General features: G+C 44.3%; 1 protein-coding gene across 1 annotated transcript in view; it reads left to right on the top strand.

The window, feature by feature from the left end:
• Window positions 1-771: 771 nt before the first annotated feature.
• The window catches only part of DDX31 (DEAD-box helicase 31), a 79,115-nt gene continuing 57,879 nt past the window's right edge, over window positions 772-22,007 (top strand). The window contains exons 1-13 of the mRNA XM_018565757.1: window positions 772-989; window positions 2,449-2,690; window positions 3,108-3,183; window positions 5,299-5,342; window positions 6,247-6,317; window positions 7,477-7,541; window positions 9,030-9,074; window positions 9,262-9,303; window positions 10,568-10,632; window positions 11,916-12,035; window positions 13,519-13,625; window positions 16,175-16,389; window positions 18,019-18,168. Of these exons, the coding sequence (XP_018421259.1) occupies window positions 891-989; window positions 2,449-2,690; window positions 3,108-3,183; window positions 5,299-5,342; window positions 6,247-6,317; window positions 7,477-7,541; window positions 9,030-9,074; window positions 9,262-9,303; window positions 10,568-10,632; window positions 11,916-12,035; window positions 13,519-13,625; window positions 16,175-16,389; window positions 18,019-18,168 (1,341 nt within the window). The 5' untranslated portion in view covers window positions 772-890. The remainder of the gene's footprint in view (window positions 990-2,448; window positions 2,691-3,107; window positions 3,184-5,298; window positions 5,343-6,246; window positions 6,318-7,476; window positions 7,542-9,029; window positions 9,075-9,261; window positions 9,304-10,567; window positions 10,633-11,915; window positions 12,036-13,518; window positions 13,626-16,174; window positions 16,390-18,018; window positions 18,169-22,007) is intronic.

The raw sequence follows: 22,007 nt of genomic DNA, 5'->3' as shown, positions 1-22,007 counted from the left end.
ATACTAATAATTTTAAAAACATTTCTTTATCGTTTATTTTTATATTATTATTGATATACAGTGTAATAATAATAATAAAGACAACATAAAACAATACTAATACATATTATTAACAATAATAATACATGAAAGTAATTTACATAATAATAAATACCAATAATTAAAATATATGTGTTTTATAATTTATTTCCATATGATTTTTTAAATTCAAAATAATAATAGTAATACATCAGTTATTTATTTTAATTAATTATCATTTTTTACCTAATAATACTAACCATTTAAAAACATGTATTTATAACTTATTTAATATTATTGTTTTTATTTGCATACCATGTCATAATAAAGATGATGGCAATAATAATAAATAATAATATATTAGTGTGTAATGTATTATTAAGGGTAATATTTTATTTATAATTGGGCATCAGTGTTTATTTAGTGTTTCTGTCCTCATTTTATGATCACTGCCACTATTACTCGGCATTTGGTAACAATGAAACAATTGTGAATTGCATAGCTCATTTCCTATGCCCCGAAACTTGCTACGGCAGCCATTTTGTCGAAGACCAGCGTTTTTCCAAAAGTATAGCAGGCACGTCTGGTTCTGGGCTTTTTCTAATAAAAGTTATAACAAGACAGTAAACAGAAATAAGACATGTATGTAACGCCGACAGACGCCTTTAACGAGCTGTTACGATATTGAAAGAGTAAAAATGTTTTTTTCAGTCAGGCGCTCCTGGGACAGCCCTTGGCTGGGTCCTTCCTGGCCAGTGTGTTGCTCACATGTGTCTGTGGAGCTGATCAGTAGAAGTGCTGTACAGAGATCGGTGGGGGGATTGTAGAGAGATTCTAGGGGGGACTGGCTGATGTTTGGGGTTTTCTAAATCATGGAAGATCAGGGTTTAATCCTCAATATTACAGAGTCCCCAATTTCATCACACAGAGATGCCAAACACTTCAAGTCAGAGAAACGCAAAGGGAAGTGGGTAAGTTTGCTAAATGTATGTGTAATGGTGTTTATAGATTTTATTTTTTATTTTTCTGTCAAACAGGTACAGATAGAACGTGCCTATGCAGGAGGTGTTAAGGCTGAACTCTGCATATTACACTACCATTGCAGTCTACCCCACCCCCACCACACACACACTCGCTCACTCCAGGGGTAAACCCTTGTTTAGTCTAGGGGTTAAAGGGGTGCTCTCCTCTTATCTGACCGTCCTCCCATACAATACAAGGGCTATAAGCCCTGCATTGTACTTCATGACTTCCGCGTGCAAACACTGTCCAGAGTGTCTTAGACCAGGGGTAGCCAAACTCTGGCCCTCCAGCTGTGGTGGAACTACATATCCCACGAGGCATTGCAACATTCTCACAGCCACGACTCCCGGAGAGAGATGCATCATGGGATTTGTAGTTTCACCACAGCTGGAGGACCAGTGTTTGGCTACCCCTGTCTCAGAGAACAGGCTTCAAGGGTCTGGTCGTGCAGATGGAGATTCCCAGATCTTGCAGTCTCCCTGGCTGGATTGGGGCAGCATCCTGCAGAACTATTACTACATTCATATATGTGTGTATATATATATATATACACATATCTCTTTTCTGCCAATCATTTTCTGGTGGAGCGGTCCTCTTTGGTGCTTTTTTGTTCATATTTTTACTGTGCAGATGGAGGGAACCTGCTGGAATGAAGAACAAGGTATTACACTATACTCCTCCTCTACTGCAAGCCTTTAGCCCTTGCAGTGCAAGGGTTTTGGTTTTTTTTTAAATTCTCAGAGTTCAGATTTAAAGTGACCCTTTCAGCCATCTTAAAGCTAAACTCCCGGCCAATAGTTGAAATGCATTTAAGTCAACTGCTTTAGTTGGCAACATTTGTGTTATCCTTTCCAGCTGTGCAGCCTTTGTGATCCAGATATCCCTGAAGGCAGGAGAGCGTGTTCAGGAAAACAGCCCAAGGCTGCTGATTGGTCAGTGAAGGAACAGCAGCAGACTGATGAGGTTATCCCTTTGCTTCTTCAACTTTGTCTGCTAGCATATGTACACTGCAGCAGAGTCTTGTTGGCTCTGAGTACTGCCCCTCCCCCTCCCAGTCTTTGTTGCTGTTGTATAGGGAATTATAGGAGGCTGGTTTCACAACAGATTCTGATACACACTTGTTGCAATTTATGAAAAAAGGCATTGTATTCATTTTTTATTTTGCATAGAGCGTGGGAGGGATTACCTCTGTCAGTTTTTATTGTCTGTTTTTCTGTTGGGAAGGTTTCTCCTCAATTTTTGTTCCATGAACACAGAAAAGTGAGGAGAGTTGCCCTGACAGAAGCACAGGCATGAGCACAAAAATGACTTTCTAGGCTCTGCTAAAAACAGGTGCCTAGTGGTGTCCGGTCGTTAGTTTGGGAGAAACCGACCACTAAACTGCCGTTATTTTATTTAAATCGACAGCAATTCAAAGCTCAGAAAAGGAAGTCCCAAGATGCCAGTGAAGGTCCCTCCTCCAAGCGTGTAGCTCCTCCGGCTGCTCCAGATATCGAGACCAGGACCACCGAATCCAAACCCAGCAAAAACATAAAAAGAGATTCCGCGCCTAAAAACAGAGAGAAGAAAGAAGATGGCACGAAGGGAAGGGCGGCTGTCAAAACATCCTCCCTCTTCAAAAACAACCCCGAGGTTCCAGAGATGGAAAGGTCCGTCCTGATTTGTGGATAAAATTCAAAATATGAACAACCACTTACAAAGCCATCCACAACTCTGTCCCCGGCTATCACCCTAGTATCACCCTAACCGTCCCCTCCGCTCTTCAAAAGACCTCCTGTTTTCCAGCTCCCTCATCAGCTCCTCCCATGCTCGCCTCCATACGAGCCTGCAATTGCGGTGAGCATAGGGCGGTGTACGGCCGCGTACTCCCATAGAGAAGAACCCTGTCACTAATCGCACGCAGCACCTGTCCTTCCTGGGAGCAGCCCCATACGGCCGTGCACGCAGCACGGAGCTGTACGGCCTGGCCTTTTCTCATGTGAATGCGGCCTAAGACGAAACAACGCTTGTATCTATGTTTTTGTGCTTTTAATGGTTAATGTTTTCTATTGCTTATTATTTAACAGTCTACATGTGAAACCGTTACAAGAAGACGTGTTCTCTTCCGACTCATTTTCTGAGCTTGGGCTGCACCCACATCTGGTAGGTCACTTTTTTTTTTTTTTTAATTGAGTTGACTTTTAACTTGTGTTTATACATTTGTAGAGTGACGTATAAAGGCAGAATTTGGTTTGCGGTTCCAGCACTGGGTGCAATGCCCTACCCTAAGGTTTATCGCACTAACCTTCCTTGTAACCCTGTATAATCTTTTATTTATTCGTGCTTATGGAAATCTCCCCTTATTTTTTTGGACACTTCCTTGCAACCCTAAAGGTGCCCATACACCGTACGATTATGGGCCGATTTTCGTAAGCGATTTTGTTTTCGTCCGATATTCGTAAGGTTGATGGGCAGTGTACAACCGCAAATACTGTACAATCGATCAACTTTTGACTAACCAGCAGGTTAGAAAACTTCGGTCGATCGTACGATTTTCGCAAGGTTGGTGGCGTTTCCGTACGTCAAAATTTGTGGGATTAACGCTGCTCATGCGCAAACAGAAATATGTGTGGTCGATGACCGCAATTCATCCAGGTGTTTTCTTTTTTTTTTATTGAACCTTGCGATAATCGGGGCAGGATGGGTCCGCCGTGCGAAAATCGTACGAAAAGTTTAATCCGATGTTCGCCAGGTGTGTGGGCAGCTTAACACTGATCTTGTGTAAGGATAGTGACCTTATCTCGGAAGTAGAGGATATGAGTGATAATGGTTGGAGGGGGCGCTCTTGCAGGAATCCTATGGGCTCTTTCAGTGGCAAAGACCTTGGAAACAAATTGTGCACCCATAGTGTCTTTAACCCCTTCACGACTGCCGAACGTAGATAAACATCCCGCTCCTGAAGCAGTTTTACCAAGACCAAGGCTGCTGCAGCAGCTGTAATCTTGGTACCGTTTTAAACAGTCGGCGATGGTTGTTCACATACAAGCGATTCGGCGGCTTTACAGCCGACGGATTGCTTGTATGGTGCCCATCCTCCTCCGCTGACGTGTACCCCGTCTCCGCTGTCACGGCGGGTCTCTCCTCTTCGATCGGAGGGAGATCAGCACTGATCTCTCCTCCGATCACTGGCCCCAGAAGTGATGTTTATTACATTACTTCTGGTGTCACTGTGTAATTTCTCCAACTCCTAGAGCCAGGAGAAGAAGCTGGTAAAGCAGATCGCTGCTTCTTTGGGTTCCCTACGTGGTCACATACAAAAAAAAATTGTTTTTAACCACCTCCTGTCCGATGAACGTTCAGAAACGACCAGACGGGAGTCTTCTGGATGCGGGTGGGCGTCTATAAACGTACTTCGTGGCCGCGCACAAGCGGGAAACCGACAGAATTTTAAACTGCCAGCGATGGCCGCTCACATACAAGCGGTCCAGCGTCTGTAAAGACGCCCGATTGCTTGTATGCTGCATGTCTCTGTGCGCCCCCTCCGTACACGACCTCCCTCCGCTCTCCTCCCCGGTCTTTGAATGCAGCAAGTGATGTTTACTACATCACTTCCACATTCCTCTGTCACTCTCCGGTACAGAAACAGGAGAGAAGCTGATGAAGCAGATCTGTGATTCATCAGCTTCTCTGGGCGTCCCTAGGTGACATTAGGGGTCTTAGAGACCCCTGATTTCTCCATAAAGGGGACCTGTCACTGTAATTTGATATCACGTAGGGGGATTCTTATCCCCCTATGTGATAATAAAGTAATAAAGTTTAGTGTAAAAATAAAAAAAAATTGGTTATAATGTTGGGGGGTTTTACGTCATTTTCAGGCCTAAAATGTGGAATATAACATGGGTGCAAAAAAATGAAAAAAAGGGCCTCAGTCATGAAGGGGTTAAATAAAATTTACACACAAAAAAAAGCCACAAAATGTTTTAAAGTCCCCCACCCCCACATGGATGCGCAAAAATGCATTAGGTGCACCTACACGCAAAAGCGCCAATAACGCAGCACTTGTTACATATCGCCACGAACGTCGCAGTGAGAGCAATAATTCTAGTTGACAGGTGTGTGACAAAATTGGCACTAGAGTGGGTACATGTGCAGATGCATCAGTAGGTCAGGGTTATGAGCTGCTCCTTCTCAGGTATTTGCTCCCAGGTGCAGTCACTACCTTTTAAACATTTCGTAGGCATAGTGCATAATCAGGTATTTTCTCTTTTTTTGTTCTAGGTCGCCACAATCACAAACGTCCTGAATATGACCCAGATGACCAGGTAAGTTTTTCTTGCATGAAAATGTCCTTCCTGGGCCAGTAAAAAACTAAGTGCTAGTTGCCTGCCTATCTTTGGCTTCTTTGCTTTCTGAGACACTGATCCGCAACAAAGCGTTCATAAAGTCAGAGGGAACTCAAAACGCCAGCATTCTTGTTCCATGCCAGTGACTGACAAAGTACTGAAGCTGTTGGGTCAGGATGACAGCAGGGAAGTAATTAGTATAAGTATTAGCAGCCTCCATATGTCCTCCAATATAGGTTTTGGATTTCAAGCCCAACTCTATCTAAAATATATATTTTTTTAAAGTAGGAAAGGATAAGAACCTCCTATCAAGTTTTATTTTAGTCTGGGTCCCTGTTGAAGAGCTTTCATCTCACTTCCTGTGCTGGTGACCACGCAGGAAGTAAGAGTTTTTCCCAACGACGACAGAGACAACACTACAAACCTGATATTGGTTCAAACCCATCCCTGCTGTGGTTTGAAAATATCTGATTATTGTGCACACCCCTCTTCAAGAAATATTACTTGCTTCTTGTCTCAGTGGTCACGCAGGAAGTAAGGGAACAAAATCCAAGACCACAGTTCCCAAAATGGCAATAGAAATCTGACAGAATTTCTAACGTGCCCCTACTCTGTCTCCGGTGGAGGCTTACCTCTGGGTAAAGGATAGCTATTGAATAAACATAGGCATCTGTACCATCTTCTTAGAAAGCCATGTATTACAGACATTGTGCAGTAGGTGTGGTATTATACCCCATCCCGCCATTACAACTCTGGTCACCTTCTGTGTGGTCACTTTAGGAGTGATTGCCGCTGGGAAGATATGAGCGATATGGTGCTTACTGTGCAGCTTCTGAGATATCAATAAAAATATGAATTTATTTTTCTATCTTTATCTTGCCAGTGTCCAGAAAATGACCATCCCGGTCCTCTTGTCTGGCAAAGATGCCATGGTGAGGTCACAGACAGGATCAGGTAAGTTGCAACAAATCTGCAGATCAGGAGTGGTATAGCTGGCTGAATGCTTGTTGTGGGTCAGAGGAAAACCTTCCCTTGCAGTGGGGCTGTCCCTGCACTGTGAGGGTTAAAAGTTTGTTTAGTTCTAAGGGCAGTGGTAGGCAAACTTTGGCCCTCCAGCTGTAGAGAAACTACAAGTCCCATGGGACATTGCAAGACTTTGACAGCCGCGGGCCTAACTTCTGGAGGCATATGCATGGGATTTGTAGTTTCCCCAAAGCTTGCCTACCCCTGGTTTAGGGTATTGAGAAAAGCAGTTTTAAAAGCCTGATCCTCACTGCCCAGCAGTTGGCACTCACTTTTTCCCCCTCCGCTCCAACTTGTGGATTGTCCCTCGTATAATGCAGGATTATGGATCCTGATGCATTGTACCTGTTTACATCAGCGGGCCTCCAACCATCAGAACATAGAAGGGAAGGGGTTCCTTGCAAGGATCACATAAGGAAAAAACCTGTTGCCTGGTACCCTAGACCCAAATGTGCATTTACCTCTTGCAGTGTGGGGAAGGCCCACTGTAAAAGGAGGTTTTTTGTTCTCTGGAATTGCTTTAATAACATTGCACTACAAAAATGGCTCATTTAGCTTTTACATGTATATAAGACTTTGAGTTAAGTGGGGTTCAATTGCAATTGATCATATGCTACTGAGCAAGTAAAAATCACTTCTAGTTCAGTCCTTAAAGGAGAACTGTACCTTTGGCATAAGTTGCCCTTAAAATAATTCAGCCCACTTGGTCCGATACTCACCTTCCCCCTTAATGCAGTGATTTTCACTATGCAACTTCACTGTGCATAGCGCTGCTTCTGAAAATGTCCAACCAGGCCCTCTTCAGAATGTCCATGTGTGCCGCAGCCCCAATCATTAGTATGGGGAGAGCTCTACACTGCATGGCTTCTGGAGGTCACCTCGAGTACCCATGGGACTGAATGGGGCGAAGGAGTACATTTTCAGAAGTAAGGCTCTGCAGTGCACACGGATTTATTTATTTTTACTTCGAACTGGTCAACCCATCAAACAAGACTTAGAAACAGCAAGGAACTTTCGGTGCAAAATGTGTATGAAGGACAGATACACTTTATTGGAAACATGCCTAAATATATATCGTATTTCTTTATAGGTAAGACTTTAGCGTATGGTATTCCCCTTGTACAGTCTCTTCAAGCAGTAACCCCTAAAATACAGGTAAGTGTATCCTAAACAAGCAATAACAGTATACAAGTCCCCAGATGTGACATTTGCTTTATTGTACTTTTAAAGTAAATGTAAAATTAGTTTTTGGACAATTTTAATATTTTCTTTTTGTTTTACCAAAACAAATGTTAATACAGAGCGCATGCTTCTCATCAGCTATTTTAAACTTGCTTATTAGGCCCTGATTCTTCTAGGAGAGGATATGTAGTTCCTTTGACTCCCCAAGCTGTGTGTGTAATCTGAGCTTCCCTGCTTTTTCAGAGTCTTTTTTTATTGAGCAACAGCAAACTAGTTCTCTTATATGGAAGTGATCACTTTCTGGCTGCTAGTGTCATACATTGTCTGCCTAATGGAAAAAAAACATTCTAGGAAGTTTGTGCCTAGTGCGGGAAAATTAGCCTACCGTGGGGAAATTAGGCGTCAATGTGTCCAAAACAGGGGCCAGCAGGATTTTTTAGGAGCCAGCTCCATTGATAACTAGAGGTGCACCGAAATGAAAATTTCAAAAACGAACCCGAAATATAAAAACTCCCCTGTTATTAATGAACATGAATCCTCTATACTGAGTGTTCCTGTTCATTGATAACATGAGGACAGAGTATGGTTACTATAACCACAATCATGAATGAACAGGAAGTGATGTAGATCACTTCCCATTCATAATTGAGGATATAGTAACCATACTCTGTCCTCGATTATTTGCGATCACTGAGTGTTTGTACCTCGCTCTCCATCCAGACATGTTGTCACGTTGTCATGTTGGAGGCTGAGCAAGCGGAGTGGGGAGGAGCGCTCGATTTGACAGCTGACTCCTCCCCCACATCGCCGGCCTCTTGTGACAGCGCTGGCTGTCTCCACCCACACAGCCGCTCCCTGATCTGTCACAGGAGGCTGAGCGAGCGGTGCGGGAGGAGAGCTCGGCCTCCTGTGACAACACTGGCTGTCTCCGCCCCCCACACCGCTCTGCTAATCTGTGACAGGAGGCTGAGCGGTGTGGGAGGAGAGACGCCGGCCGCTCACAACGCTCTCCTCCCGCAGCGCTCGGCCGCCTGTGACAGTTTCTCTCCTCCCCGCTGGGACACAGAGCGGCGCCCAGCAGGGAGGAGAGAAAGAATGGATGCACCACTACAGCGGCCAGAAAATGGCACTTTGGCATTATGCCAAAAGTGCCATTTTCGGCCACTATGTTTTGGCGGCCGATATACCGGCGCATCCCTAATAACAACCATAGAAAACCTCAACGTTTGGTGCCAGCTGTCAATTTTAAGGAGCATTGCCAACCTGGCTCCTGGAATATGTCCAGCCCTGGTCTAGTGTGTACGCAGCTAATGTGTGTATTTATAAGTCTTAGGCAAATGCTTCGTTACTGAATTGCGAATTTCTCACAAATAGCAATTTGTAGCAAATACTATTTTTAATGTTTTTTTTTGTTTTTTTTAAATAGAATATTGCTAACTTTTTTCACATCCTTTTTTACAGCGCAGCGATGGACCTTATGCTCTTGTTTTAGTCCCCACAAGAGAGGTAAGGAGACGTTTCTATATGACTTGGTGTTGCCTGTAGTGAGGTGCATTCTGGGTACTGCCATGCTGGCAAACACATCGCAGGCTCCTAAATATTGCATTCATTTCTAAATGTTTCTGTGGCTCAGTGCCCCATAATGACAGATGGAAAGTTGAATTGATTTTGTTTTGTCATTTCTGCTTCATAGCTGGCCCTGCAGAGTTTCACCACTGTTCAGAAGCTGCTTAAGGTCAGTAGAACCAGTCTCCATTTAGGTCTCCACTAAAGCTGACTGCTACCTGTACAATCGGATTGTATAGGAGCTGGTGGAGTCATCTAATCCAGCTGCGATAATTGTATGAGGTTGTATTAAAAGGTGATTGGATAAGCAGGAAACCTTTTTGTTAGGTGTCATTTGATCATAAACTTTTGTTTTTGCCATTTCATAGGGATGAGAGTAATTGAGAGTTCTCCAAATTTGGGCAAAAATCTGGATATCCAGCAGAAGGGTGCCTTTGGAGTCAACAGGGGATTATGGTTTTTTTTGGGGGGTGGGGGGGTTTGTAGTTGTGTTATCAGCCTTTCAGGTCTTGGCCTTCCCTAGCCTGTAACTGGACAGTAAATAGAACAAAAAGCAGACTGATGAGCTCATCTCCCTGTCAGTATGCTCTCTTTTCCTGTCGGCATGCTCCACAACCCATGGCTCCTTGTGCTGATTCTCCCACTCCCATTCTTAGTTCTGCATTATGGGGATTTTGTATAGAAATAATGAACCATTTCTGGCCACAATTTACCCACTTCAGTAATATTCACACCTCCTTTAATATCTATAAGATAATTTATATATTGACATATTTTAATAACTAGGGATGCACCAATATATCAGCCGCCAAAACATATCGTCTGAAAATGGCACTTTTGGCTAAATGCCGAAAGTGCAATTTTTCTGGCCGATACAGCGGTGCATCCCTGGTTTCTCTCCTCCCCGCTGGGCGCTGCTCTGTGTCCCAGCGGGGAGGAGAGATACTGTCACAGGCGGCCGAGCGTTGCGGGAGGAGAGCGCTGTGAGCGGCTGGCGTCTCTCCTCTCACACCGCTCAGCATCCTATACAGTCCGGCAGAGCGGTGTGTGGGGCGGAGACAGCCCACGCTGTCACTCAAGGCTCCCTGCAGGGATTCCCCCCTCCCCACTCCGATGCTCCAGCGCTGACTGGCGGAACGGATGGGGGCGGGCACAGCTGGATCTGCCTCTAGATAGGCAGAGCTAGTTGTCAATCACGCAGCTGGGTGGATCTCGACAGTAACTGTCATTGATTTGCTTGATAAATGTCCCCCAGTGTTACATTTTATAAATGCTAATGGCTGCCAAGAATGTATGTGTTTAGAATAGCCATTTTTTTAAAGCTATGTATTGGCTTTCCAGAATCTTGACAATGGCTTCATAGAAATAAATCAGATGTGCATGCATACAAGCCTTTTCCCGTGTGATAACGCTTTGTTTTGTGCTGTTTTCAGCCATACAGCTGGATTGTACCAGGAGTTTTAATGGGAGGAGAGAAGAGGAAATCCGAAAAAGCCAGGTAATGGCGGCCTGCTCAGTGTGGACATTTTTCTTTTAAGCAGTCAGTCCACCCAAACCTTATTTAGGTTACAGGTGGACTCCATTAGCTTGTATATCTTAGGGACTCTGGTGTGCACTCTCCTTGCCAAAGTTTCCACCTTCTCCCCACCTTGCCCTGGAGTCTCCCTCCTAGTACTGCATCCCCTGCTTTGTAAAATAAACCACAATTCTTAAAAAACAATGCTGTAGAAAAGGAGCCTTGCTCTTTGTGTGAAAGCAGTGGTCTCTCTGTAGAGGTCTGACACACCCCCCTTTAGAGTCAGAGATGGAACTCTCTTATCAGAAGGGAGCATGAGCTGTGCTGATTGTAGAGCTTGAAGTCTGACTCACAAGGGGGGGTGTCGGACCTTTGCAGAAAGACCACCGCTTCCACACAAAGAGCATGGTTCCTTCTCTGCAGCCTACTGGAAAGGGGACAGGCTTTTCTACTCAGGCTGTGGCTGCTTTCCAAAAAAGAATATATTTGTATAGTTACATAGTTACATAGTATTTGAGGTTGAATAAAGACATTAGTCCATCAAGTCCAACCTATTAGGATCTCGTTCTAGGAGTACCTATACCCCTGTATATTACCTGTACCCCTGTCTATTACGGTCCCTTAAGAAATCGTCCAAAAGTTTCTTGAACAATTCCACATTCTTTGCTGAAATCACCGCCTGCGGCAGTGAGTTCCAGACCCTAACTGATCTTACTGTGAAGAACCCCCTTCGCCCATTGTGCTGGAAATTTTTTTCCACCAATTTTAGGTGGTGGCCTCTAGTTTTTGTAATGGAGTTAATTTTAAACAGTTTATCGCTAATGTTGCTGTCACCATTGAACATTTTGTACATGGAAATCATATCCCCCCTTAATCTCCTCACCTCCAATGTGAACATGTTTAAATTTAGTAGCCTTGTCTCGTAGCTCTGGTCCTCCATACCCCTGATTTCAGCTATTGAAATGTGTTTTTGCTCATATCCTGTCCTGGGTTTTACCTTTTTCATGTCTGTCCTGCCCTATAGGGCTGATGCACTGCTGCTCTGTCCTCCCTTTGGTGCCCAGTGCAGTCGGTTATGTCCATTAATGTTGTTCTCCTCTGTGCTGAGAGTTTGGTGGTTTTTGGTCACATGACTGCCACTAGAGAGGGCATGCATGGGATTTCTTTCAGGAAGTGAATGGCCTATTTTACCATCAGGATAGGGATGGATGATTGCTATAGAATAGGTCTAATGGAGCCTTTAATATCACTGTGTCCTTTTCTAGGTTACGAAAGGGGATAAACATCCTGATCTCCACCCCGGGGAGGCTGGTCGATCATATTAACTCAACTAAGAGCATTCATTTCACACGCGTCAGATGGCTCATAGTGGATGAAGCAGACAGGTGATTGGTCGCTGCTTTGTCTTAGAAAAATAACCTTTTTCTTCTTCCTTTTTATTAAAAAAAAAAGTGTCTTTAATGATGACTAAGAAATTATTTGACAGCATATTTTTTTTAAATGTCTCTCTGTGTTAGATTTATAGGTGCTCTATATGACAGATGGTGCAGTCAGCTTTTTTACTAAATGGCTAGTGCAAGAAAATGACGGAGCTCAGATGTTGTATTGTTTGCAGTGAAAATCTGTTGCCTGGGCTGTTTGGGTAGCCTACCCTGACATAAAGGCACAGTACAATACAGCCATTACACTACATTACTAATGCAAACCATAAACAGGAAGATGTTTTGCTGACATTGCTGGATGGTTAGATCATAGCCCATCCCTATTCACATGTATGCACCCCTAGGAACCTTATGAGTCTTGTGGCAGTTTATATAATTCCCTGGTGGACGACCTGTGGCCCAAACACCACATGCAGCTCTTTGGGGTCTGAAGTGCAGCCCTCAGGCCATAGCAGTCAGTAGTAGGAGCATTGATTTATCAAGGGTCCTTTTAATCCCTTTAATAACAGTAATCTCTAACAGTATAAGAACAGTCCGCAATATCCAGAGAATTGCAATAGTTCAGACTTTATTCAAATTCACGGCAAATCCAGTATAACAATGAAAAAATTGTATAAAGCAACAAATGCCAGCACTGCACACCCCCAAACAGTTTGACTCTACAGTAATCTCTAACAGTTTCATATAGTCTCTGACTGTCTCTTACATGTTGACACACACACATACACATATGAGAATATATTTATATATGAGGAAACAAAACATATGAGAATATATCTATATATACATACAGTATGTATACACATACATATTCCGCCTCCTGCAGAGCCCGCACTGTACTGAGAGCCGCGCATTCCTTGTGACAGCCGCTGCTTGAGTCAGTGAAAGGCAGCCCTGGAGCCTCTGTGCCACTTCAATGACGACCCGGCCTGCAGAGCATCAAGAGGTGCCTGGGGACCACCAAAATTTTCTCGCAGACCACCAGTTGGCGACCGCTGATCTAAACATTAACATACCCTGTCTTTACAGCAAAAAAATGCAATTAGGTGCAGGATTCATAAAGTCTCAATAAATAAATAGTTAACTATGGTTTTTCACTCAAACTGCATCTGAGTCCCCTAAAAAACATCGGCTAAATAGCAGTGCATACAATAAATATTGTATGTGGCTCTTTTGGAGATATCATGGGCCACATTTGAAGGACCCATATAACTTGTAAGTTGATAACCTCTGATATAATGTAACAAGTTTAACAGCTACAGGGATTGCTTTTTAATGTTTTATTTATCAGCAAAGTAACCAGTTGAGGCCATTAGGAAGAAATAGGCTGCATACATGGTCCTCATAGCTCGATTGATTGCACACCACCATTTATTGTTGAATTAAATGTTTCTTCAGCACGCCTTTCTCATTCTACTTTTTGCAGAATCCTGGACCTGGGATTTCAGAAAGACGTCACCACCATTTTGAACGCCATCAATTCCCAGAGCCAGCAAAGACAGAACGTGTTACTCTCGGCCACACTGAGCCAAGGTTGGGCATGCCGAGTTGACTTTTGGTTTCTTCATTGTAAAGGGAAATGTTTCATATTGGGATAGGCGATGTCTGTATTTTCACTGTGTTTTTTGGGATATGCAATGCTTTTAAGGGTGAGAAACCAGGACAAGGTGCTGAAAGCCTGGTTGGGTCTACTTATCGTGAATCCTGTAGAAAAGTAAAGAGCAGTCGGGTAGAAGAGCACAAACAGACAATGCACCACATAAGGGTAAAACAAAAGCCAAGAACTAGGGGACGAAGGATAGGGATATTCAAGGAGAGGGCAAGAGGTCTTTATATAGCTGACCATAGATTTGAAAGGGTTTGGTGAAGACAAAATCCTTCTTTCCTTTGGCCTAACAAGTCTGCAGAGCACATATTTATTATTGGAGGAGGTGAGGGGGAAGGTGTGAGTGTTTTCTCACCTATCTGACCCCTCGTTCCATCCAGTAGAGGCAGACAGGTGGCATCTGTGGGCACTCCTAGACATGAGATTGTTCCTAGATCGTGTTGAAACTATTTGGATTGGGTAACTGTAATCTCTTGCCTATGGGTACCCCCAAGGGAATGTTTAGGCTTTTTATAGTTTTATTAGATATACATGTACCTGAAATCAGCTTAATGTATTTGACTTAAACAATGTGTTTTTTATGTGTTTAAAAAACTGGATTCTTTGTACATTATGTAATTGTATGTATGTACGTAAGGGCAGCCATATTTGCTCATTACATACGTAGGCTCTGCTTCCTGCTTAGGAGAGCTGCTCAATGGTTGTGCTTTACTGGCCTTTCACATTGAACGTCTATGAGGTGCCCAGCTCATAGAAAACAATGCATTCCTTGTCTGCCTAAAATCTTTTCTCAAAGGGATTCATCCAAAAGGCGCTGGGACTTCAATGTTTCTTCATACAGAACAGTAAAGGTGAAAGACAGTCATTTGGAAAGCTCACTGGCTTTGGTTAGTCGGTTCAAATGGAAAACAGGGCTACCCTCCGATGGTACCCAGGAACGTCACTTTGGATCATGCTTTGAGTTATATCTTATCTCAGCAGTAGTTAAACAGAAGCAAATAAATTCCATTAAAGGGTTATTAAACCCTCACGTTGTTTTGCATATATCTACTGCTAGCAATCAGTAGATATATGCAAAAACAAAATCTTTTGAAACGGGTTTAAACTTACCTTGTGTCTTCGCCACATGCTCCTGTCCGAACATCTGAAGAGTCTCAGGCAGCCGCAAAGATCTTGGGGCGGGCGCATGCGCAGTTCAGATGTTCGGGAGACGAGGAGAGTCACAAGGTAAGTCTATGGAGCAGCTCCGTGGGACAGCAGAGAAGATGAGGACAGAGGAGTCAGCGCTGGAGGGACAGCAGAAAAGGACAGGAAAGAAGAAGGTCAAATAAAGAGGCATCATTTAAGGTAAGTCATGACTAAGGATGGGCCGAGTGTTCGATTCGAGCATGAGTTTGAATCGAATATCGGCGGTTTGTTCAACCGCGGACATTCCATAATACAAAATGCCCACTGAAGCTCTTATTTGTTAAAGTCTTGCACCTGACCACTGATCAGGTGCAAGGCTTTGCCCAATCAGGGCTCAGCAGAGGAGGGGCCTGAAGGAGAAAGTTCTCCTTTCATGTCCCCCATGTTGATTGACAGCAGACAGTGGGCTGGTGCAATAGCCAGCTTGCAATTGGCTATTGCATTTTACAATATCCAATACCAGGCTGGGTATGGCTCCCAGCCTGCAATGAAGAGGAGGCAGGGGGGCGGGGCAGAGGTGCTGCGGCCGGACTGGGGAGCGGAGAAGCCGACGGACCAGGGGAAGACAGCAGCAGAGGTACGGGGGCAGCGGAGCAATGCAGCAGTCTGTGTTCCCGCTGCCTCCGCCAACACAGGCGGGGAGAACAGCGGGGATTTGAAGGCACACAGGCCGCTGCAGCCGCATGTACCGGCAGCTGTATGGGGGTCGAACATTCGACCCCCATACACTTGCATTGAGTTTGAGTTCGTACTCGAACATTTTGGCGGTTCAAATGTTCGAATACGAACCAAACATGGGGGTGTTTGGATCATCCCTAGTCGTGACACTAACATTGAAGGGAAAAAAAATTGCCTTTTAATGTCACTTTAAACTGCTTAGTGCTCCTTCTAGTGCTAATCTACACATTTCTATATTTCATTTAAAAACAAAAAAGTATGAAAGGAAGCTATACCTACCTAGCCGGACAGTTTTCAACTTCACATAGACTTGTATGTCAGACATGTGAAATGCCAACCCTTTGCTAAGCAAACACTGAGAGCAAACCAGTTACAGAATAAGCCAGCTAGAAGTCGCATTATTTTCAAGCCACCTGAAAGGACTGATCGATTTGCATTGGCATAAGAGTAGCACAGTTACTGTGCTTAGTAATTAGCATGCACAGCATATTTAAATGAACATATATGACTGCCCCTTTTGCACAGAGATGTACTTTGGTATTAATTGTTTCCCCTGTAACTCCATCAATTCTCTTTACTATTTACCATGGTTTATCTTCTCTGCCGTCAGGTGTGACCCGGCTGGCTGACATAAGTCTGCAAAACCCGGTGAATGTGACAGTCACAGAAGATTCAAACACTGATGTTGAACCAAAGAAAGCCATTGAGGCTGGTGATGACGATGCCAGCTTTGCTTTGCCAGAGAAGCTCAGCCAGCATATTGTAGTGGTCCCCAGCAAGTTAAAGCTGGTCACATTGGCTGCATTTATCCTGGGAAAATGGAAGGTAAGATATTGTCATGATAACCTGGACACTGGAAATTGGTGGAGCATGTGGTCTCTAATATCTAAGCTCAAGAAAAAAGCTGCCGGGGCTGGAGAAAGGAAAGCAGTACCTGAAATGTCATTGATCATCACTGGTGGCATTGAAGTGGCCTTTTGCCTAAGGGGCCCATTCACACCAGCGCATCGATTTGTAACTTTTTTTTTTTCCAAAGAACGTTATTATACTGTTACAAAATGACATTTAGTTCTGTTGGCCTCTGTGCAGTGGATTGCGTTGCACCACACTGCACTGAAAAAAGCACTGCATGCAGTATTTATTTATTTTCAGCGCAGACCAGAGCACTGAACTGTGCCGATTGTGAGCAAGGCAAATTGCCTTGTCCATGCATTAGGACTGCCCAACGCAACCTTGAAAATGAAGCGTCTTTTTTTTTTTTTTTAAACCTTTTTAGTAAAAGTGATGTAAAGGTGAACCAACCCTTTAAGTGTGTAATTTGTTCGGAAAAAAAGCCTTACTGTGCAGTATTACATGGTGGACATGAATACTTAAAGGGGGACTATGAGGTGAGTGAAAATCACTCATCCTCATAGTTCGAGCCGACGTGTGACAATTAAACTGTCACACGTCGGCTCAATAGATTGGTAAGTGAGCGAACACATACCGTCGCTCGCTCACTTCTCGATCCTGTCCCTGCAGAGAGCCGTGACTGTCACTCACGGCTCCCTGCAGGGATTCCCCCCCTTCTCCTGTCCAATCCTCCAGCCCTGACTGGCGGAACGGACGGGGGAGGGGGGCGGGTACAGCTGGCTCTGCCTCTAGATAGGCTGAGCCGGCTGTCAATCACGCAGCTGGGTGGATCTCGACAGTAATGTCGGGATCCGTCCCGGCTGCGGCAGTCTCAGTATACCGCGAGCTGTAGCTCGCGATATACTGAGCTTTGGGTCACGGGAGGACGCTAGTTTGTGTCCTTCCGTGATCCTTAGGAGAAGTATGGGGAAAAACACTTACCCCATAGTTCTCCTTTTAAATGACATAATAGGAGGGTTGTAGTGTTTTTTATTTTCTACTTTTAATATAAACCTGCATTTCATTTGCACACTCAGTGAGGGACATGCACACTATCAAACATTGGCTTCCTAAACACTGTCTGCCCCCTCCTGTAACATGGGCATACACCCACACTCCCTCCCAACAGGCTACAGTGAAATGCTTGGGAATGTAGTGACAGGTCTGGACATTAACACATAGGAAGAAATGCAGGGGGATTTATGGCTATACTCCATTTCCTGAAAATCATAATACAAGCTTATGCACATTATATGTAGTGGTGGGGTAATTGTACCTCGGGCCCTCGGTTGTATTTGGTTCATGGGCACCCCCACCAGTGCAATGTGATCATGCATAAAAGCCAACATACACATTTCCTGATTCCATGTGCAGCATATATTTTGTGTGTGATCATTTGACAATCTTGAAGGAATCCTTTACTGAGAGGGATTAGAAGGCTGCTATAGTCCTCTTTGGTGTCTGGGGCCCCGGGCAGCTGTCCATTCTGTCCTTATCACAATCAGTCACTATTTATATGCATTGCTAGTGACTGCTCATGGTCTGTTTCTTGTGTTTCTGCAGTGTGATAAGAAACCTAAGATGATCATATTCTTCCCAAGCTGCGATCTTGTGGAGTTCTACCATAAATTGCTCAGCAGTGTACTACCTATAGGGGGAAGCCGCCCTGACTCCAGAGTCTTTCTTCAGCTTCATGGTGACATGGAGCAAGAGGTGAGTCCATGCCAATCCATACTCCTGATTTCTGGGTTATTACATACAAACACTTTGTTAGAAATAAAGTTGATTGAAAATAGACTGCTCATCTTTTTAAAAAGTATTGTCGCGCCCATGCATGACCACTGGACCCCCCATTTACATATTGATGTAACGGTCCTCATAGGGGTGTATTTATAAACAATTTGCAAAGCCATTTGTCCTGTGAAACCCCAAGAATGTTTGTTCGGTGTGAAAGGAGGCAAAAACCAATGTCCTTTGTATATTTTCTTTTCAGGTTGAATGTAATATAAGGAAAATACTGCATTATGGCAACTAGATGGAGCTGAGGAGCATAGGAAAGCTGGATTTATGTCCTTTGCTCGTCAGCTCCATCTTGTGGTCATAATAGAGTATTTCCCAGATATTACATTCAGCTTGAAAGAAAATATACCTAGAACATTTGTTTTTGCCTCCATTTCTCAATGTTAAAGAGACCCTGTCACTTAAGAAAAACATTTGGAAAGTCCATACTTATAAGGGAGAAGAGAATACTAACCTCCTTTGTTACGCATACCTCTGAAATGAACCTTTCTAAGTTCCCTTTCTAAGAAATGGTCCCTTAAGGTCTGCCGGGAGAGTTGTTCTGTGACCCCCATAGCTCTTTCTGGTTCCTCCATGTGACCTGTGGAGCCCTTTTAAAGTGTATTTTCACTATTGCAGCCAAATTGGGATAGCAGCTATTTTATACGTCTTATGTTTCTCATTTACGGTTTTTTTTTGTTTTTTTTATTGCTGCTTGCACAACACATGCTCTATTCTGAAATAAAAGTTGTTCTCTGTACCACGTTTTGCTCTGGAATGCAAGGGGGGCTTGGGCAGGTTAATGTTAACATGTTTAATGAGAGGAAGCTCAGTCTGTCCCTAGTCTTTCTATTGGAACAGCCAAAGTTTCCTGTCACTTGGAAATTAAGAGAAGCTTGCAAAGGCCTGCTACACAGACACATCAAAAAGAAATATTTTTTTAAATTTATTTTTGTATGTGCTGTGTGTGTGTTTAGGAATACAAAACAGACATTATAGAAGGATTTTCTCAAATTTGACTGCAAAAGTAGAAATACATCTTCCCTGTCCCTCACTGCCGGTGCACAGATGAATACTTACCGAGATCCGACGGGCCCGGCCTCTGTTGTTCGTTTACATCTTGCGGTGAACTACTCCCTCTCCTGAGTGCGCCTGTGCAGTACATCCCTATTGACTTCTATGGTGCTGTCTCATGGTCAGGAGATGGAGGTAGATGAATACAATAGAAGTCAATGGGGATATACTGCGCAGTTGCGGCCAGCAGAGGGAGACTTTCTCCTCAGGATGTAAACAAAACAATGGAGGCCCGCCCATCGGAACTCGGTAAGTATACATCTGTGCACGGGGAAGGAGGTATCAATTAGGTCAGCTTAAAGAGGCCAATAGAATAACTGCACTTATCCTTTAATTTAATTGATTATAGGTATTTGTATAGCGCCAACAATTTACACAGCGCTTTACATGCTATACCAGGGGTCAGCAACCTGCGGCTCCGGAGCCGCATGTGGCTCTTTAATCCCTCTGCTGCGGCTTCCTGCTCAGAGGTGGATCTACCACCAGGGCCTCAGGGCCTAAGGCTGTGGGGGGGCCTAGTGAGGTTCGGTCTGGGCACCCCCCCCCGGTGGAATATGCGGCAGTGCAGGGTCTACGTTGTGCTATGCAGGGTCACTCTCAGGTGGGCTCTGCGGGGGTCTTGGGGAAGCCCTGAGTCCAGTGCGTTACGAAGCCCACATGTGTCTATATACAGTACATGCTATACATACAGCTAAAAAACGATATATGCCGTGTTATCTTCATTTTAGATGTCAAAGGGGTTTTGTGGCTCCCGGTTTTTTTTTTTCTGTGGGAAACGGGTCCAAATGGCTCTTTGAGTGTTTAAGGTTGCTGACCCCTGTGCTATACAATACATACAGTCCTTACCCTCTGGGTTAGTTCACACCATATGCAGTTGTGATGCAGTCCGTTCAGTTTGGCTGCTGCAGCCAAAATACATTGCAATGCTTTCCTATTGGCTTTCTCGTGCTGTATTCACACCATTGCAGTCCGTTCAGAGGCAGTCAGAAAAAGTACTGCTCGTCCTATTTTAGCTGCATCGGATCGCACCGGAACGCATGCAAACACACCGGAACGCATCCCAAAACCCCCCCACAGAATTTATTATGTCATTATCCAGGAACTTCCTCTTTGAGAATGGCTACAGCCAACACTATCAACATGCCTGCCAACAAAGAAAGCAGGTCTGAGCTCCAAAACAAACAAAGGAAATGCTCTGAAAGGAAAAAGGAAGTGACCTAATTGTTTAATTAGCATTTTAGTTTAAAAAAAAAAAACCTGCAGCGGAACGCATCACAAACGAGTCAAACCGGGATCGCAATGCAACTGTGCAGACGCACGCAGTTGTGATGCAGTTTATGATGAGAACTAACCCTCAAGGAGCTTACAATCTGAGGTCCCTATGTTGCATGCATACATACATAGGCTAGGGCCATTTAGACAGGAGCCAATTAACTAACCAGCTTGTCTTCGGAGTGTGGGAGAAAAATTGGAGCACCTGGAGGAAAACCATGCATGCACAGGGAGAACTTGGCTCCACCTGTTGCAGGACACAAAAATCCTCCATTATAGCAAAAACCCACATGGTCGCTCAGTGAAAAATGGACACAGAACCACAAACTCTACAGTGCTCAGTCATTGGCTTTTTGCAATATTGGAATAGTCACATAATACTATGTGATGGGAACTGGCCCTATGTTCTGAGTGCTTTACAAAGATGAGAGTGGGACTAAAGGAGAGGTTTCGGGGGTCCAGGGGCTCTGAAAACATGTTCAGACATCCTGTAGGTTCATGCCTGCGGTCGCTTTAGTAAGTTTACTGGAAGTCCGCTTTGGACATGAGACTTCCAGAATATTGGAGTACATAGGTCACCCGAAGAACCAGGTACAGCTTCTCACTCTTGCACTACTCCTTTTAAAGTCCTGTGACTACAGGTGCTCTTTAACAGGTCCAGTCTTGTGTGCACTGTACTCGGGAATAGCCCGTATCGCCAAGCGGCAGACTTGGTCCCATTTGTTTGTCTGAAACGTGCATTGCACTCTTCCCTCCCCGCCACCTGAGAGTGTTTGTGCTAATCCTCTCCCGGCCAGCTGCTAACGGCGACGTGAGGGGCTTGGCCGGCTGCCTCCGAGGGAGGGCAAGGCTTGGGGGGCAATTAGTTCCTGATGTCCTCACATTAGGAGCATTAATAGGACTAAACAGGGACTCCCAGATGGTGGCACTCCTCCTCATGCTTGAAACAAATTAATAGTATCCTCCTTCCTCTTCTGTTATTTTAGGAAGCTCCCCCTCCTCCCGCCACTCCTTCCGTCACTGCAAGGGACATGCCATGTTTAGGACAAAAGCACAACTCATCCTTGTAACCGAATCTATTTAATCTTCCCAGCAGGGGACGGTGAACGGCACACGCTAGAATTCAGCGTCTCAGGCGCAAGTTGTTCGGTTCCTCGCCCACTAGTGTATGAAAAATTTACTTCTTTGTTGCTGGGGATAAAGAAGTGCAAGTGCCCCTTTTTGGGGGTTAACCCTGACTTTGCCAAATTGTAACAAGGCATCACATTGAAGCCCTGAATGGGCAAAGTGTAGGTTCACTTTAAAAGATGAATGAATGAGGATGCTCCCTAATACAAGTACACTGTTTGTTCTACTGAACTGTATTGCATGCTTTACATAAAAATGACCATCTCTCTCTCTCTCTCTCTCTCTCTCCCTCTCTCTCT

This window comes from Nanorana parkeri, unplaced genomic scaffold (genome assembly GCF_000935625.1).
Source record: "Nanorana parkeri isolate BGI_ZX_2015 unplaced genomic scaffold, ASM93562v1 scaffold884, whole genome shotgun sequence".
In the NCBI taxonomy this organism is placed as follows: domain Eukaryota; kingdom Metazoa; phylum Chordata; class Amphibia; order Anura; family Dicroglossidae; genus Nanorana; species Nanorana parkeri.
Note: the sequence above shows the minus strand (reverse complement) of the source record. Positions and strands in the feature narration are given on the sequence as shown.